General features: G+C 44.2%; 1 protein-coding gene across 1 annotated transcript; it reads right to left on the bottom strand.

Annotated features, from left to right (window-relative positions):
- Positions 1–31: 31 nt before the first annotated feature.
- On the bottom strand, positions 32–19,200 carry LOC121549786 (EF-hand calcium-binding domain-containing protein 4B-like). The gene is made up of 18 exons (XM_041861674.2): positions 18,930–19,200; positions 15,413–15,796; positions 13,964–14,075; positions 13,343–13,535; positions 11,757–11,903; positions 7,275–7,365; positions 6,953–7,048; positions 6,469–6,656; positions 6,206–6,277; positions 6,055–6,103; positions 5,858–5,946; positions 4,755–5,325; positions 4,351–4,489; positions 2,297–2,378; positions 1,965–2,079; positions 1,730–1,831; positions 751–827; positions 32–395 (listed from the first exon to the last, which is right to left on the bottom strand). Exons 2-18 carry the CDS (start codon positions 15,623–15,625, stop codon positions 308–310), a joined length of 2,424 nt encoding a protein of 807 aa, XP_041717608.2. The 5' UTR covers positions 15,626–15,796; positions 18,930–19,200; the 3' UTR covers positions 32–307.
- Positions 19,201–20,011: the final 811 nt, after the last annotated feature.

Raw genomic sequence — 20,011 nt, 5'->3', positions numbered from 1 at the left:
ATTGGGAAATAATCAAATATTTAATTAGATTTCACTTCAGTATTTTGTATTATTTTGTTGTGCTTATGGTGTGACAGACTAATGAACATTAACTTAATCAAGCTCTTATTTACATAAATTATTTTGTAATTGACAAAATGTACCATTACTTCTACAGTAGAACACATTTCTTCTACTCATAACAGTCAGGAGGTCCAAATAACAAAACTGAAAAATTGTTGTAATGTAGACTAGAGCTAAATCAACTATCCATCCAGTTCCTTCACTTGTTATCAGGAGTTCTCTCTCTCTCTCTCTCTGAGTGTCTTTACTTGCAGCAGGCTTTCTTCTTGATAGGCAGAGCCTCCAGTAAGACAACAGTGTCTCTCACCCGATCCTCCTGCTCTTTCAGTACTCTGGACACACAGACAGATGCATTGACATGTCACACACAGTCCCGAAATCAAACCCTAACCCCTACCCTCTGGAGATCAACCCCTACCCTCTGGAGATCAACCCCTAACGCCTAACCTCTGGAGATCAACCCCTAACCTCTGGAGATCAACACCCTAACCCTTACCCTCTGGAGATCAACCCCTAACCCCTACCCTCTGGAGATTTGAGTTCATTTGAAAGGATTCAAAAATGGGAATGACAGCCATACAAAACTCCTATTCTAATTTATCAGAGGGCGAGGTGGGAACATTAACATAGCTTATACCAATTAATTCAGATCTCGATACCTAGGGGTTGTCTCTCTTCCTCCCTTACCTGGCCAGGTGGACCATGGCCTCTGTCACGTTGTAGCCGGTGTAAGCACTGACCTCGTAGAATATCACACGGGTGTCCTACAGGAGAGAAGAGACTCAGGTCACTGGTTGTCACTTAGCTACAATTGAAGGATGTTCATTTGAACCAGGTTGGAAAATAATCCTACAGCAACAGGAAATGTGAATTATTATTTTGATTCTAATTAAATTGACATTTTTTTTAGGGGTTGATATTTTTCATCATTTTAATTTACCAGGTAAGTTGACTGACAACACCTTCTCATTTACAGCAACGATCTGTGGAATAGTTACAGGGGAGAGGAGGGGGGATGAATGAGCCAATTGGAAGCTGGGGATGATTAGGTGGCCATGATGGTATGAGGGCCAGATTGGGAATTTAGTCAGGTTAACACCCCTACTCTTACGATAAGTGCCCTGGGATCTTTAGTGACCACAGAGAGTCAGGACACCCATTTTAACGTCCCATCCGAAAGACAGCACTCAACACAGGGCAATGTCCCCAATCACTGCCCTGGGGCATTGGGATATTTGTTTTAGACCAGAGGAAAGAGTGCCTCCTACTGGCCCTCCAACACCACTTCCAGCAACATGTGGACTCACATCCAGGGACTGACCAGGACCGACCCTGCTTAACTACAGAGGCAAGCCAGCAGTAGGATGCAGGGTGGTATGCTGCTAGCAAGTCTGACATTTTTACGTGGAAATTACAAACTTTAGAAGCCTTTTTAAACCTTGAATACACTACAAGTTTGCATTTCCTGCTGTGCAGGATATGGCATCTGTAGACCTACAGATGGCAATAGTGACAGCTATGCGAGGTCTCATCCATATTTATAGACAGTGAACAGATTTCCCCCACTCTGTGTGTTGGTTGTTCAGTTCTTGAGATTAATGTCATAGCATGCTATAGGATGACACTTATGACTACCTAAACTCAATTTCCTAAATGGAGAACTCACATTGGCCAGATTCTCTGCATCTTTGAGTGGTACCTTCCTCTCAGACGTCGCGTCCATCTTGTTGCCCAGGAGCAGGATGGGAATGCCCTCTCCCGCAGCTTCCTGGGAAAACAGAGGTCAGGGGTCAATGAAAGGTTAGGAGTCTGCTTAAAACAGTCAGATAGAAATAAACTGTTTTGAACAGACATTATTATTTGTCATGTCCTGCCTGGCCAAATGTCTAAGGTGATCTGACCTGGACGTTGATGAACCAGGGTCGCACGGCCTTGAAGCTGTCCAGCACCGTGACGTCGTACATGACCACCACGCCGTCCGCCTTACGGAAGAACTGCTTGGTGATGCTACGGTATCTGTAGCCAACAGAGAAAAGTCACAACTGGACAAAATGGAACCCTGTTTATTTTGCCAAAGTGCTAAATGTCAACCTGAGAACTTTGCTTTTTTGTCGTCATCAAAGTCACATTCTCAGACTAGCACCCAGGCAAAAATAACACATTGTTTCTTAGCTATTGGTATCTATTGGTGAGGTTTTGGCAATACTATTTTCACTGGTCCATGGCCACTCACCTCTCCTGCCCGGCCGTGTCCCACAGCTGCATGGCTACCTGGGTGTTGTCCAACGTTAGAGTCTTCACACTGTAGTCAATACCTATCAGGAACAGCCCTCAGACTGGTTATTAAGGTACTAAGAGGAATATACAGTACAGCAATAATACAGTGAGGGAAAAAAGTATTTGATCCCCTGCTGATTTTGTACGTTTGCCCACTGACAAAGAAATGATCAGTCTATAATTTTAATGGTAGGTTTATTTGAACAGTGAGAGACAGAATAACAACAAATAAATCCAGAAAAACACATGTCAAAAATGTTATAAATTGATTTGCATTTTAATGAGGGAAATAAGTATTTGACCCCCTCTCAATCAGAAAGATTTCTGGCTCCCAGGTGTCTTTTATACAGGTAACGAGCTAAGATTAGGAGCACACTCTTAAAGGGAGTGCTCCTAATCTCAGCTTGTTACCTGTATAAAATACACCTGTCCACAGAAGCAATCAATCAATCAGATTCCAAACTCTCCACCATGTCCAAGACCAAAGAGCTCTCCAAGGATGTCAGGGACAAGATTGTAGGCCTACACAAGGCTGGAATGGGCTACAAGACCATCGCTAAGCAGCTTGGTGAGAAGGTGACAACAGTTGGTGTGACTATTCGCAAATGGAAGAAACACAAAAGAACTGTCAATCTCCCTCGGCCTGGGGCTCCATGCAAGATCTCACCTCGTGGAGTTGCAATGATCATGAGAACGGTGAGGAATCAGCCCAGAACTACACGGGAGGATCTTGTCAATGATCTCAAGGCATCTGGGACCATAGTCACCAAGAAAACAATTGGTAACACACTACGCCGTGAAGGACTGAAATCCTGCAGCACCCGCAAGGTCCCCCTGCTCAAGAAAGCACATATACAGGCCCGTCTGAAGTTTGCCAATGAACATCTGAATGATTCAGAGGAGAACTGGGTGAAAGTGTTGTGGTAAGATGAGACCAAAATCGAGCTCTTTGGCATCAACTCAACTCGCCGTGTTTGGAGGAGGAGATTCCTATGACCCCAAGAACACCATCCCCACCGTCAAACATGGAGGTGGAAACATTATGCTTTAGGGGTGTTTTTCTGCTAAGGGGACAGGACAACTTCACCGCATCAAAGGGACGATGGACGGGGCCATGTACTGTCAAATTTTGGGTGAGAACCTCCTTCCCTCAGCCAGGGCATTGAAAATGGGTCGTGGATGGGTATTCCAGCATGACAATGACCCAAAACACACGGCCAAGGCAACAAAGGAGTGGCTCAAGAAGAAGCACATTAAGGTCCTGGAGTGGCCTAGCCAGTCTCCAGACCTTAATCCCATAGATAATCTGTGGAGGGAGCTGAAGGTTCGAGTTGCCAAACGTCAGCCTTGAAACCTTAATGACTTGGAGAAGATCTGCAAAGAGGAGTGGAACAATATCCCTCCTGAGATGTGTGCAAACCTGGTGGCCAACTACAAGGAACGTCTGACCTCTGTGATTGCCAACAAGGGTTTTGGCCCCAAGTCCTAAGTCATGTTTTGCAGAGGGGTCAAATACTTATTTCCCCTCACTGTATCCTGTAGCATTACTTCATTTCATGAATAAACACTAGAGGGGGTAGTTGAGCTATTCATCAAGCTTGGTGTTAAGGTAACTGTCTTTCACAGTTCCACTCATATCAAAGCGGTGAAATCAAACAAGCTATCCTATAAAGGGGGAACCAAGGGGATTAAGAGGAGAATTAAATTGATTCGATGTGACATAATCTGCGGTGGTACAACCTGTACCGGGGGTTCACAGACAGGGAGTGTGACTTTACGAGCCCTTTCATGTGATGCCGCTTTGCCCTTCAATCTTCTGATAGTTACTCACACACATAAGAATGTGCACACACACACACAGTGAATGCACAAACGACCACTGCCACCATATTAACACACACACACACACACACAAAGGCCTGTGACACCCGTGGTATACAGTAATGTTATGAGGCAGCATGCTGTAGTGAGCAGGAGCTTGAAGTGTGCTGCTGTGTTGTCGGTTCTCACCCACAGTAGGGGAGGTGGAGGGGTGGAAGCGGCCGTCACAGAAGGTGCGCAGCAGGGAAGTCTTGCCCACGCTGGAGTTGCCCACCAGCACCACCTTAAACAGGCGGTCAGGGGCAGGCACCGCCCCCTCCTTCACCCTCTGGAGGAATAGGCAGAGAAAGAGTTATTCAGAATTATATTCATTTTCAATTGATTGCATATTGAAGGGCTTCTTTGGCAATGTTGTTGATCGCTCAGATGAGGGGTTCTAGTTTTGACGCTTAACGCAATGACGACAGATCTTATTAGGTAGTTCTACTACAGCAGGGTCTTCCACCCCTTGCAAGATTGGGGTCAACTTCATTTTAACTCAGTCAATCCACAAAATGAATTAAAATACAATACATGAATAGAGATTTATTCACATGTTGGGTCTCCTTGCCGACAGGCTGTCCTCGAGTTGACGAGGGGGCGTTTCTGATTTTGCTGAAACGACCTCTGTGTTTGGAGGGGGACACTGTCGTTACCGGGACGGGTAGAGGAACAGGGGCGAAGAGGACACCACTCTCCAGATCTTCCTTCTCTTTCTCCTCTTCCTCGTCGTTGTCTTGCTCACTGAGCTGGTGCAGCAGGGGCTGGGGCCCTCCGTGAAGCAGGTGGGGGAGGTGGTCCTCCTCAATGGAGATAACCCGACGGAGAGGCCACCCGTCTGGGGGACCGTCCAGCCCGTCGCCCCCTACCTCCGGCTTACTCTGGTACTCTGTATGCCTCTCCCTCTCCCTTTCTTCCTGGGTGGGGGCGAGGGTCTTCTCTGACTCGAACTTGGAGATCCTCTCCTTCACCCTCACCCCCTGCACCTCCACCTCAACCACCGTCTCCACCTTCCCATCAGCCACCTGGGTCGGGGACCAGGTGTTGGAGTCGTGGTAGCCGTTGGCCAGGCTGTAGTTGGTTTTCGGCGAACGTGCTGGACAAGCGGCGTCCATATCGTCCTCACTAGATGAGGATGGGGAGGAGACAAAAGAGATTTGAAGGTGTTCTATGGGCAGCGCGTCAAGGAACTCATAGGAACCCCGGGTGAAGAGTGAGGCTCTTTGGAGACAAGAGGAAGAAACAGAGGATGTTGGATCAAAATGAGTGTTTCTGAGTCCCATGTTGCCAAGTATCAAATGAGTCCAAGGCACTTTCATGTTAGTCTCTCGTTACAGACCATTATCATTAAATGTCAACTCAAATTGATTCTGGGTGCTGCTATTACTTTCATGAGCAGCCTCTCCATTTCAAATATATCGTTAGTATATTATAATGAAAATACACTCCTTATGCTGTAAAGTACCTTACATTAAATTGACCAATTGGGTGCCTTGGACTCAACAACACTTTTTTTGATTTCACATCCTCCGTGTCTCCTCTTTAATCCAATGTTGATTTAAATCACGTTACTGACGGCCATAAAATCATTATCCTGTCACACATGACAAGACTGGTTGATTATGTTCAGGGCACTTCTAAAAGGAAATGACCTCACCTTTTAACCGGCTGCTGGCTGGTGTCTGCAAACAGATTGACCAAGCCTGCTCTCTGCTTCTGCTTCTGTTTGAGGGAGTTCCTGGGGTTCTGTAGAGCAAAGAGGATACAATAGACTGAAATAGAATAAATATAATTGTCAATGTCCACAATATCACCACAAAGAAAACAGTCAAACATCAAGATTCTAGAACTCACCACAGCACAGCATATGTCTCGCTCGTCTTTTAAATGTTTGTTCATCTCTCTGGATAGAAAACAGAAAACAATATAAACTGTCAAATGCATGTATAACAGGAATACTGTGTGCGTGCGTCTGTGCCTAGGTGTGTGTGTGTGTGTAACTTACCTGAGAAGGTCTAGTTGTTTCATCAGGCTCTGTTTCTCTCTCTGTAGTCCCTCAGTGACTCGGTACATTTCCCTGAGCAGAGAGAGACACAGTCACCAAAGCTCACTGAACCACACCTAGACAGTAATCTAGTGAATAGTACCTGTACTAGGAGTGACATGCTATAGCCACTGATGGAATGTTTGTGGAAGTGCGATGCCTAGGTGAGTGAGTGTGAATGTGTTTGTTTTTGGTCATTATATCTAGTGGTAATATTAACCCACATGTCTCTCTCCTGGTGCAGGCGGGCAGCCTGGTCCTGCAGCATGGTCAGTTGTTCCTGGGCCAGGGACAGTTCTTGACAGGTGCTCTCCAGCTCTCTGCTAAGCTCCTCGTTGGTCATCTTCAGCTTGACGTTCTCCACCCGGCTCTCCTGCTGCTCACTGCTCAGGTCGCGACACTGGAGCTCCAACTGGGGGGGTCAAAAGGCAACATTGTTAGGGAGTCATGACAGGGGGGCATCTCAACAGACAAGTTACTTCCTCTCCTTGTCTACTTGCTTTGTTTCAAAGCAAATTTTATGGAATATTAAAGTATTCTGTTCTGTTCTATTCTGTTCTAGTCATATCTTCTTTGTCTTCTCTCCTTTTTCTGCACTGAAAACACACAAAGACTGAAATCATGCTGGGGATAAGCCCTGCAGGAGGTCAGAGGTGGCCAACCCTCCTCCTGGAGAGTTACAGGAGAGGAGGCACCTCAGTCACTCACCCTCCTCTGTTTCTGGAAGAGCTGCTCCAGGTCTCTCTCCTTACTGGACAGCTGGTGCTCCAGGTCGTGACTACGAGACTGGAGACGCTCCGAGTCCTGAAGGAAACCAGAGGAGAGACAGGGACAGCACATTAGGATAGGAGAACTTAAACAACAGGAATACAGTACAATACAACCTTATTGAGTCCATTGAGTGCCTTGCTCAAGGGTATACAGTAGGTAGGGTTCTGGCAGTTGTGTTTAGAGTTTGGTGTTAAGAGACACAGTCCAGGTCTGGGAGAGGGTCACAAGTCATTTAAATTAACTAATGAACTATATGTACCTGGAGGAGCAGCCGTTCCTGCTCACTTTTCATTTGTTGCTCCATTTCTTCATACAGACGGCGGATCTCACTGTCATGTGTAGCTGCTTTCCTGTATGTGTATGGGGAAGAATGGATTTAATAACAACTACATAACTACTTACCCAGATACTGTTTGGAAGTGCCAGGTTTGAGAGATATTATAGTTGATTCTGTTTATGTCACAGCCTCACAGGTGTGACTAATTACCCCTGTTAATTCATCAAGCATTCTCATTGGACAATTGACTAATTAACAGAACAGTTAGCATGTATGTAAACCCTGTTTCTTCCTGTGTTCTAGGCAGCTGCCCACGGGAGGTGATGTAGGTCAGAAGTCTGGTGGTTCCTGGGCGTGATGGATGGATGGATGGATGGATGGATGGATGGATGGATGGATGGATGGATGGATGGATGGATGGATGGATGGATGATGTGATTTTTGTTTCCTCTGTGGTTTTGGTATGTTGCATAGTTTGTGAATGTGTTCCTGGGCCAGAGATGAGCCATGCTGAAAAGGTGAACTTGTGAAACCGTGCCTTAATTTACTAAATGTTTGAAAACTATTATTTTTGTTGTCAGCCTCTACTTTACTCTGCCTGCTCAACCCAGATCCAAAGAACTGGTCACATTGTTTTCACCACGTGACATTTACTTGCAAAGGAATGCAAATGCCAAGAGCAGTGTTTTTCCATCTGTAGCTCCACAGACCGGTGCACACGCACCAGTATACTGTCTGTGTACATACAGATGGAAAAACTCTGCTCTTTGCATTTGCATTCCTTTAACATTCTGACACCTTATTAAGCAACCAATTAGTAAGAGGACTCAAGTTGTCTTAAGCGGTACCATGGGAATAATGCATACTATTACAGAACACAACAGGGACCACAGCAATACAAATACCCACCCGACTATTCATTGTCTATCGTCAAAGGTAGTATAGTACACGTTGTTTCGGGGGAGAACAAAACATTATCTAATCTCTGCCTACATGGCAGCCAATTTCTCAGGCTTGCAATCAATGCGTTATGGACCCTTCTTTCAAAACTTCCCTTCTGAGAATCTGATCCCTGAGCTTAGTGGTCATTTGAAAGGGATAAGGGGGGCATTCTATATAGCATTATGGTAAACCCACACAGAGCTCCGTGTCTAATCAAATTCTCCACACAGAGCTCCGTGTCTAATCAAATTCTATTTGTCACATGCACCCAATACAACCGGTGTAGACCTTACAGTGAAATGCTTACTTACAAGCCCTTAACCAACAATTCAGTTTTAAGAAAAGTGTTAAATGAAAAGAAATAACAAATAATTAAAGAGCAGCAGTAAAATAACAGCAGCGAGGCTATATACAGGGGGTACAAGTTAGTCCAGGTAATATGTACATGTAGGTAGAGTTAAACTGACTATGTATAGATAACAGAGTAGCAGCAGTGTAAAAGAGGGGATGGGTGGGGGGACAATACAAATAGGTCGGGTATCCATTTGATTAGCTGTTCAGGAGTCTTATGGCTTGGGGGTAGAAGCTGTTTAGAAGCCTTTTGGACCTAGACTTAGTGCTCCGTTACCGTTTGCCGTGCAGTCGCAGAGAGAACAATCTGTGGCTGGAGTCTTTGACAATGTTTAGGGCCTTCCTCTGACACCCCCTGGTATAGAGGTCCTGGATGGCAGGAAGCTTGGCCCCAGTGATGTACGTAGGTGTTCATTTTGTCCAGGTGGGAAAGGGCAGTGTGGAGCGCAATAGAGATTGCATCATCTGTGGATCTGTTGGGGCGGTATGCAAATTGGAGTGGGTCTAGGGTTTCTGGGATAATGGTGTTGATGTGAGCCATGACCAGCCTTTCAAAGCACTTCATGGCTACAGACGTGAGTGCTACGGGTCTGTAGTCATTCAGGCAGGTTACCTTAGTGTTCTTGGGCACAGGGACTATGGTGGTCTGCTTGAAACATGTTGGTATTACAGACTCAGTCAGGGACAGGTTGAAAATGTCAGTGAAGACACTTGCCAGTTGTTCAGCGCATGCTCCGAGTACACGTCCTAGTAATCCGTCTGGCCTTGTTGACCTGTTTAAAGGTCTTACTCACATCGGCTACGGAGAGCGTGATCACACAGTCATCCGGAACAGCTGTTGCTCTCATGCATGCTTCAGTGTTTTTATTTTATTTTTATTTCACCTTTATTTAACCAGGTAAGCCAGTTGAGAACAAGTTCTAATTTACAACTGCGACCTGGTCAAGATAAAGCCAGTGTTGCTTGCCTCGAAGCGAGCATAGAAGTGGTTTAGCTCGTCTGGAAGTCTTGTGTCACTGGGCAGCTCGCGGCTGTGCTTCCCTTTGTAGTCTGTAATAGTTTTCAAGCCCTGCCACATCCGACGAGCGTCAGAGCCGGTGTAGTACGATTCAATCTTAGTCCTGTATTGACGCTTTGCCTGTTTGATGGTTCGTCGGAGGGCATAGCGGGATTTCTTATAAGCGTCTGGGTTAGAGTCCCGCTCCTTGAAAGCGGCAGCTCTACCCTTTAGCTCAGTGCGGATTTTGTCTGTAATCCAAGGCTTCTGGTTGGGGTATGTACGTACGGTCACTGTGGGGACGACATCATCGATGCACTTATTGATGAAGCCAGTGACTGATGTGGTGTACTCCTCGGAAGAATCCCGGAACATATTCCAGTCTGTGCTAGCAAAACAGTGCTGTAGCTTAGCATCTGTGTCATCTGACCACTTCTTTATTGACCGAGTCACTGGTGCTTCCTGCTTTAGTTTTTGCTTGTTCGCAGGAATCAGGAGGATAGAATTATGGTCAGATTTGCCAAATGCAGGGCGAGGGAGAGCTTTGTACGCGTCTCTGTGTGGACTAAAGGTGGTCTAGAGTTTTTTTCCCCCTCTGGTTGCACATTTAACATGCTGGTAGAAATGAGGTTTCCCAGCATTAAAGTCCCCGGCCACTAGGAGCACTGCCTCTGGATGAGCGTTTTCCTGTTTGCTTATGGCCTTATCCAGCTCATTGAGTGCGGTTTTAGTGCCAGCATCGGTTTGTGGTGGTAAATAGACAGCTACAAAAAATATAGATGAAAACTCTTGGTAAATAGTGTGGTCTACAGCTTATCATGAGATACTCTACCTCAGGCGAGCTAAACCTCGAGACATCCTTAATATTAGATTTTATGCACCAGCTGTTGCTTACAAATATACACAGACCGCCACCCCTTGTCTTACCAGAGGCCGCTGTTCTAGCTTGCCAATGCAGCGTAAACCCCGCCAGCTGTATGTTATCCATGTTGTCGTTCAGCCACGACTCGGTGAAACATAAGATATTACATGTCCCGTTGGTAGGATACTCGTGATCGTAGCTTGTCTATTTTGCTATCCAATGATTGTACGTTGGCTAATAGGACTGATGGTAGAGGCAGATAACCACTCGCCGTCGGATCCTTACAAGGCACCCCGACCTACGTATCCGATATCTCCGTCTCTTTCTCCTGCGAATGACAGGGTTGTGGGCCTTGTCGGGTGTCTGAAGTAAATCCTTTGCGTCCGACTCGTTAAAGAAAAAATCTTCGTCCAGTACGAGGTGAGTGATCGCTGTCCTGATATCCAGAAACTATTTTCGATCATAAGAGACGGTGGCAGAAACATTATGTACAAAATAAGTTACAAATAACGGCAAAAAACACACACAATAGCGCAATTGGTTAGGAGCCCGTAAAACGGCAGCCATCTCCTCCGGTGCCATTGATTCAGTCTACAGTCTACAGCCACAAGGCAGAAACATAAACGCACATGTTGGCACATGTCACCGGCAGGTTCAACAACTAATATGTAACTAGTCTGGAGTAGTTGACTTGCTAGAACCTCGCTGCCTTCATTCACTGCAGGCCTATATCAACCATTTGAAGCTATTAACTACTCGGTGCTTTCAACTTTCATGTTTTAAATTGACTCCTTTCGATCGGATAGAATCCTCTGATGAATCAAATGTTATTTGTACCACAATCTGGTACACGAACAGACCTCTATAGCAACATAGACCATAGCCCTATCACATGGGTGGGAACAGAACAAGCTATCGTCAGTTCTTTGAATCAATGACTGCTGTTCGAACCTAATAATCACACTATGACGAGCTGCAATCGAGAAACCGTGGAAATATTGGACATTCATTTACAAGGCCGCAAGCTGTTTGTATTGTGGTTTGAATGGCTGTGGTTGCAGTCCACTAAACAGTCACAGTGAAGATATCACACATACTGATCAGATAATCATGCCTAAATGCCAAAGGGACAGTTTCCCAGACACCAGATCAAGCCTTGTCCTGGACTAAAAAGCACTTTTAAAAGAGATTCTCCCATGACAATGCTTTGCAGTCTGGGACTAGGCTTCATCTGTGTCTGGGAAACTGGCCCAGGGAGTAGCAGACGACAACAGAGAGGAGGTATTTGTTAGTAGTATTTGTGGTCTCCAACCTCTGGAGGGCACTCTCCATCTCCCTCCTCTCATCTTTGGCCTCTTTAATCTGGAAGGTGACTCTGGCCAGGAACTCCTCAAAGTTGGACAAGAGGTGAGGCTCGTCCCTCCTCAGCTGGGCCCACAAGCTGCGCACCTCACCTGGACTGGAGGAGAGGGAGACAGGCAGACAGAGAGAGACAGAGGGTAAGAGTTCTGATAAAGCTCTACAGGGACCAGTCACATTCAACTTACTGGTTGGCCTCCACAATATCAGAAACCATTGGAATCACTGTAAAGACACAGGGTTCCAAAACCGTAGAGAGTTGGCCCCCAAACAGTTTTGTATACCATGAACCAGCTAAAGCCATGACATGCAAGTTGCAAGTGCGACCCCACACTTTCCAAGTAGAGGCAACAACCCAAACAAAGATATTTGGGGAATACATACAAGGTACAATATTGTAATGTTGAATATGTAATATTGTATAGTAATATAGTTAAGTGATTATGCCCGAGAAGCTGGTGTTTGGAGGATATATTGGCATGGGTGTTGTTCGTCGAGGGCCAGCAAACGGTGCCAATATATCCTCCAAACACCGGCTTCGAGGGCATTATCACTTTATACAACGGCTTACCAACATATTCAAATAATGATTGACATATTTTCATGAACGTCATTTTGATTAATTTATTCATACCATTTCATCCTTCCACGAGATATAGTCCCGACACAAATCTAAGGTTGCTACCCAAGCCGGCTGGTTGTTCGTTCTATCGGTTCGGTTGCCAGAGACGCGACCCAGTCGTTAAGTATTTTTGTTCTGTATCTATGAACGCGAGTTGCTTGCTAGCTAGCCAACTATGGCTAACTTAGTCACGTCAAACAGTGCAGCCAGAATAACAGCAAAGTAGCTGCATTTGCTTAAGCTGTTTTCTAGTGACATTTATTTGAGACATCCATAACAATGAGCTAATGATGCACGATTTCACCTGGCATAGAAAATGTGCTCTCTCATCAGGAGACTGTTGTTCAGAGGAGCTAGCCAACAACACAGCTAACACAATCACTTCAAACTGAAGCTGGAAAGACTGCAAACTAGCTGTATTTTGTTTCATTTGATCTGTTTTCTATTGACATTTCTTTGTATATATCCATAAAAATGATGCCAGCTGATTCATGATTTCGAATGGCTGAGAAAAGCTGTCTGCCTGTCTGTCTCATCCCAACACTTTCATGGGACAGCTGGAGATTGAATTTCAATATTGAAACAATGTTGCAAATATTGGAGAGACAGACAGCAAGGTTTATAGAAATCTCCGCTGCTGAAAACCAAATGCTAGTCTAAAAGAAATGGGAGATAATGTCTAGATGATTTTTATAGTGGAGATCAAGTTTATAAATTGCCTGGCTGGGCTGATGAGACAGTGGTGTGCGCATTGAGATGGAACAGAGTAAATAGGCATTTCAACGTCATAGATTTAGCCGGTGGTAACTTGTGGAATAGACTCTGGCTGGAATACGGTTTAAACCAATCAGCACCCAGGATTAGACCCACCCGTTGTATAATATGTAATAATGTGAGGTGGGGTTAACTCCACTCACTCCTGGAATACGTTGCTGGCCCCTAGGCTCTCCAGCAGCATACAGAAGTGACTATCCTCGTCATCCTCCCCCCCTCCAGTTAACCTCTCGTCCCATTGGCTCTGGTATAGGGCGTCTGAGGGCTTCCTCGAAGTGGGGAGGGCGGGTGCTGCGTCCTCGGCTACAGAGATCCTCCGGCCGTGCAGGAACTGACCTGGGGACAGACCAGGATGCAGGAAGCATAAGCATCACCAGCAAGATGTCGTAACATCAGTTAACATTTTTGAAAGTGCCCAGCACTCACGATTATCAAGTTTCCGATAGTTGTGAAAAGAGACTCTCAAGTTTTTAAGTTTGTTTGATTTGTAAGTGCATTTTATACAGAGTACAACCTATCCTTTACAACCTATCCTTACCTGGGTGAGCATCTACTCCCTGCCAGCTAGGAGATACATTATTCTATACCTTGTCTTTGTCACATTTGAATGTGGTCCCTCACTACATTGATCTCAAAACATAAGTTATTGAACCAACAGTAAACCATGAGATATACAGCAGATTGCCAATTGGGGATTAATAAAGTCATATTTAATTGAATTGAAATTGAATGTAGAGCAATAAAGAGAAAAACAGGGAACTCACTGAATCCTGATGAGAACACTTCGAGGGTGAGGTAGCCGTTCTGGTCAGTATCCAGGGAGTCAAAGACATTCTCCAGTTCCTCAGCAGTGAGGGGTAGTTCTCTGTGAAGCCTCTGTGGAACGCACACACACAAGAAATAAGGTTGTTCCTTCTGCTAAAGATGTAACACCACACAAGCCCAAGATTCCATGCTTCCCTCCAAAGAGAAAGATATTCAGCTCAGTAGCATTGAACGTGTCTACTACAGCTGTAATACATGTCACCCTGACCTTGTCCTGCCTCTCTGAATAGAAATGTGTCAAGGAAAACATGCAAAAGAATGCCATTGAATAGAAAATAGGAGTGATTAACTGAGTTTACAACATTATTGTGGATTTTCATTTGGTCAGTGCCAGTGGTGTGGTCAATGCTAGACCCGATTGCAAAAAGGGACGGGAGAATATTGGAACAGGTGGTGTAGGCCATATGATCGTATTCATTAATAGGTATTTACATTTTACATTATCCTTAGATAATGCACATGTCAACATTACAATTTTCTAGGTGATTCTTCTGTTTGCCTTTTTAAGCCTTTCCCCTAAAATGTACAAAACACTATCCCCTCTAAGCCCAGACAACAACAAAGGCAGGCTCTTGTTCATTTCAAAACAGTGCTTGAGTGAAATACAAAAATTGTGTGTGTGTGTGTGTGTGTGTGTATGTGTGCACACGTATTTCTGATAGAAATCCATCCAGTCTTCCTGAACACAGTGATCAAAGGTGCCGTGCTAGTGAGTGGCTGATTCAGTGAGTGGGTGGAGAGGTTCTCCACATGAAAACCTCTGAATGGTCAATGAGGTAGAGAGGAGAGCCCTGGCCAAAGCACTTCCTGCATGTCACACTGTCCTCTGGTTATCTTATGGTTGTGGCCCTACTCTGATTGATTGTTTGTGAGAGACAGCATCATCACCCTAACCCATAAAATGAACTTGTTTTAGTTGTTTATGTGTGTGTGTGTGTGTGTGTGTGTGTGTGTGTGTGTGTGTGTGTGTGTCTGACTGACTATCCGTTCAGAATCAATCAGTGACTTCCCATTTACATTTGGTTCCAGTGTCAACTAACGTGAATTCAACAAAAAATGTCACCATGTCATTGGATTAAGGTTAAACATTAGGTGAAAGAATTACAAAATTCCCTTACGTTGATTACTTTTTTCAAATCCAATCAGTTTTCCACATTGATTCAACATCATCACATTGAATATTTTGGTTGAAATAATGTGGAAACAACATTGATTCAATCAGTTTTTGCCCAGTGGGTTTTGACATAATTCCCAACAAACTCAGTCAAAATGATTATCTAAGCATGGCTGCATCAGTGGGATAGACATCTATATCCATAACATCTAAGACTATAACTATAAGTGTAAAACTGAGGCAAAACAAGCCCCCCATCACCCCCTCCTCTAACCCTCATATCGGTGCGTGTGATGAAGCCTTTGCCCTCCACATCGCAGGTCTGGAAGAACTCTTTGGTCTTATCCAGCAGGGCGATGCTTCCCCAGTCAGAACCCCTCCTCATGGGGACAGCTCCTCCTCTGTCCTTGGCCTCAGACTCCTGCATGTCACTAGATATACTTCTGCAGAGTATTCTGGTGGCTCTGAACAAGGTCGAATCAGACATGGCTGTCTCACTCCTCGGCCTGGCCGGTTGGGGTCATGGTGAGCGATGAGACCAGGCACCACAAGTCAGTAGTGATGAGGCCACAGAGACTGTCTAGGAGTTTTCATATCTCAGTAAATGGTCAGTGTAGTGTTCATATCTCAGTAAATGGTTTGTCTTGTTCCCAGGTTCCTGGGAAGAATAAAAAGGAAAGACATTAGAATATAGCCTGAAATCTGATGTGTTTGAAAAGTGGGTACATGAAGACCATGATGAATACAGAGAGCATCACAATGTAATGTTTCCTTTTTAGATTTATACGCTCTCATAAGACATTGTTTGGCTGCGTTTGGACAGGCAGCCCAATTCTGATATTTTTTCCACTTATTGATTTTTCGACCAATCACAGCATATCTTTTCACTGATGTGAGACAGTACTGTGCAGCCGTCTTCATCGACCTGGCCAAGGCTTTCGACTCTGTCAACCACCGCATTCTTATTGGCAGACTAAATAGCCTTGGTTTCTCAAATGACTGCCTCGCCTGGTTCACCAACTACTTCTCAGATAGAGTTCAATGTGTCAAATCGGAGGGCCTGTTGTCTGGACCTATGGCAGTCTCTATGGGGGTGCCACAGGGTTCAATTCTTGGGCCGACACTTTTCTCCGTGTATATCAATGATGTCGCTCTTGCTGCTGGTGACTCTCAGATCCACCTCTACGCAGACGACACCATTTTGTATACATCTGGCCCCTTCATTGGACACTGTGTTAACAAACCTCCAAACGAGCTTCAATGCCATACAACACTCCTTCAGTAGCCTCCAACTGCTCTTAAACACTAGTAAAACTAAATGCATGCTCTTCAATCGAACGCATGCTGGCACCCGCCCACCCGACTAGAATCACTACTCTCGACGGGTCTGACCTAGAGTATGTGGACAACTACAAATACCTAGGTGTCTGGTTAGACTGTAAACTCTCCTTCCAGACTCACATTAAGCATCTCCAATCCAAAGTTAAATCTAGAATCGGCCCTATTTCGTAACAAAGCCTCCTTCACTCATGCTGCCAAACATGCCCTCGTAAAACGGACTATCCTACCGATCCTTGACTTCAGCGATGTCATTTACAAAATAGCCTCCAACACTCTACTCAGCAAATTGGATGTAGTCTATCACAGTGCCATCCATTTTGTCTCCAAAGCCCCATACACTACCCCACCACTGTGACCTGTACGCTCTTGTTGGCTGGTCCTCACTACATGTTCGTCGTCAAACCCACTGGCTCCAGGCCATCTATAAATCACTGCTAGGCAAATCCCCCGCCTTATCTTAGCTCATTGGTCACCATAGCAGCACCCACCCGTAGTCTGCGCTCCAGCAGGTATATCTAACTGGTCATCCCCAAAGCCAACACCTCCTTTGGCCGCCATTCCTTCCAGTTCTCTGCTGCCAATGACTGGAACAAATTGCAAAAATCTCTGAAGCTGGAGACTCTTATCTCCCTCACTAACTTTAAGCATCAGTTGTCAGAGCACCTTACCGATCACTGCACCTGTACACAGCCCATCTGAAATTAACCCACCCAACTACCTCATCCCTATATTGTTATTTATTTTGCTCTTTTGCACCCCAGTATCTCTATTTGCACATAATCTCTTGCACATCTAGCATTCCAGTGTTAATTCTAATTGTAATTATTTTGCACTATAGCCTATTTATTGCCTTACCTCCATAACTTGCTACATTTGCACACACTGTATATATATTTTCTGTTGTATTTTTTGACTTTGTTTTTTTACCCCATATGTAACTCTGTGTTGTTGTTTTTATCGCACTGCTTTGCTTTATCTTGGCCAGGTCGCAGTTGTAAATGAGAACTTGTTCTCAACTGGCTTACCTGGTTAAATAAAGGTGAAATAAAAATAAATAAATAAAATAAATAAAATAAACATCTGATTGGTCAAAAGACCAATTAGTGAAAGAAATATCAGAATTGGGCTGCCTGTCTAAAAGCAGCTTTTGAGATGTGCATCATGTTGGTAGTGTGTTGTAGGCTAGTAATGCATGAAAGCAGAACTCTTTCTGTGATGTAAGTCTCTTATCTACGTGAAAAATAACAGGAAAGGAGCTAGTGTTACTATTGAGTAACAACTATGATGAGAAAAATTTGGTCTTGAGCCACTTGTCAGCAGGCGCATAGTCCTCTGGGTATAAATTCCCTTTTTCTTAAAACTGAGACTTTCAACCTAGCTAACATGCTGGGAAGTATGTAAACATAACGGTTTATCTTAATACCCAAGCATACAATCCTCATGACTATGTTAATTCCTGCATACCATAGACTACAGTCTAGACATCGTGAATAAAAACCACTCAATGCAATTCTCTTCAGGTTTGGGAACTCTGAATATTAGCAGTTGGTAGGCTTACTGTATCTTCTAAACACAAACGTTTTCAGCCTGTGCTCAAGAGAGTAACATCCTTGTGCTGCTATCAATCTATTGCAAATCTGCACCCTGAGCCACTATGTTTTTGATTACATTGTAAAGCAGGCCTACAGTTCACCACAACAAATTGAGGGGGAGGAAGTGGTTTAAGCGGATAGGGCTTCTGTTGAAATGGCTAACAATAGGTGTGGGCGACAGCATCATGGGCTCCATATCAAGACCTACTGTATCAGCCTTGAACTAATGAGAAGGTCTGTGCAGTAGAAGTTTTAGTTAAGGTAGAAAAAAAACATGACATGCTCTGTTGGTGTTGACTAATGTGGGTAACACTATTCACAAATGAATACATACCATACGAAAAGTAACATATCACACTAAATGGAGTGTCTCGGATTTACATACAGAATCATACGAAATGCTCTGAGACCGGGTTGGTAGCCTATCATATTCCAAAACACTGTAATCCACTATGGGACCAGGATATCCAACTGCCTTTTACTCACGTAGCCAGACCAAGAAAGGATGTAGCATCCCATTTAGAAGGAAATGTCAGTTTGGTTAGTTATCATTAGAAGGAGCATATGCAACATACATTTAAACAGTAGCATTAATAATGTAAAAACAATACAAAATAAAAAAGCAAGAATATAATTTGTGCAAGATGGTTGTTGCACTTTCTGACAAAATCGAAACTAGAATGTGTGCTTGTCATCATGTATACAATTTAAAACCGATGGGTGTGAAAATATGTATAATTTCTTACGTCTATATGATCCATAATAATTTTCACATGGGCAAGTTCATGCATTATATTGACTAAAATAAGCAATTAAATTTATTATCGTATAAGCAAAAGAAAAACACTTATAACTTACCTTTTTAACTCCAAAAGATAAAGATATTAGCCCTGAAATTTACAACATGGACCAAAATGGAGAGCGTTGATCGCACTTCCTATTTAGTAAGTTCTTGCCTCAGACGACCGTTTGAAAAGTAATTCGCATACCATGTGATGTCATGGGGCAGTCGCCCGAGGGGGTTTAGGGATCGAGTTTTCACTAATAATCACTAGGTAGGGTAGACGGAGCGCCCATTAAATATCAACATGCAACAGCTAATTAGTATTATTGGAATGACAGCGACATAGTGAAGGGCAGCATGGACTTCAAAAGACATGCGCACTGCACATAATCTGTAACTATGACAATGCCCGGGCAAGGAAGTACACGGGTCCTTACAAAGAGATACAGTGGGGAAGAAAAGTATTTAGTCAGCCACCAATTGTGCAAGTTCTCCCACTTAAAAAGATGAGAGAGGCCTGTAATTTTCATCATAGGTACACGTCAACTATGACAGACAAAATTTGAAAAAAAATCCAGAAAGTCACATTGTAGGATTTTTAATGAATTTATTTGCAAATTATGGTGGAAAATAAGTATTTGGTCAATAACAAAAGTTTCTCAATACTTTGTTATATACCCTTTGTTGGCAATGACACAGGTCAAACGTTTTCTGTAAGTCTTCACAAGGTTTTCACACACTGTTGCTGGTATTTGGCCCATTCCTCCATGCAGATCTCCTCTAGAGCAGTGATGTTTTGGGGCTGTCGCTGGGCAACACGGACTTTCAACTCCCTCCAAAGATTTTCTATGGGGTTGAGATCTGGAGACTGGCTAGGCTACTCCAGGACCTTGAAATGCTTTTATGAAGCCACTCCTTCGTGCTCGGGCGGTGTGTTTGGGATCATTGTCATGCTGAAAGACCCAGCCACGTTTCATCTTCAATGCCCTTGCTGATGGAAGGAGGTTTTCACTCAAAATCTCACGATACATGGCCCCATTCATTCTTTCCTTTACACGGATCAGTCGTCCTGGTCCCTTTGCAGAAGAACAGCCCCAAAGCATGATGTTTCCACCCCCATGCTTCACATTAGGTATGGTGTTCTTTGGATGCAACT

Source organism: Coregonus clupeaformis, chromosome 2, assembly GCF_020615455.1.
Source record: "Coregonus clupeaformis isolate EN_2021a chromosome 2, ASM2061545v1, whole genome shotgun sequence".
Classification (NCBI taxonomy): domain Eukaryota; kingdom Metazoa; phylum Chordata; class Actinopteri; order Salmoniformes; family Salmonidae; genus Coregonus; species Coregonus clupeaformis.
The sequence above is the reverse complement of the archived record's forward strand: the minus strand, read 5'-3'. Positions and strand labels throughout refer to the sequence as shown.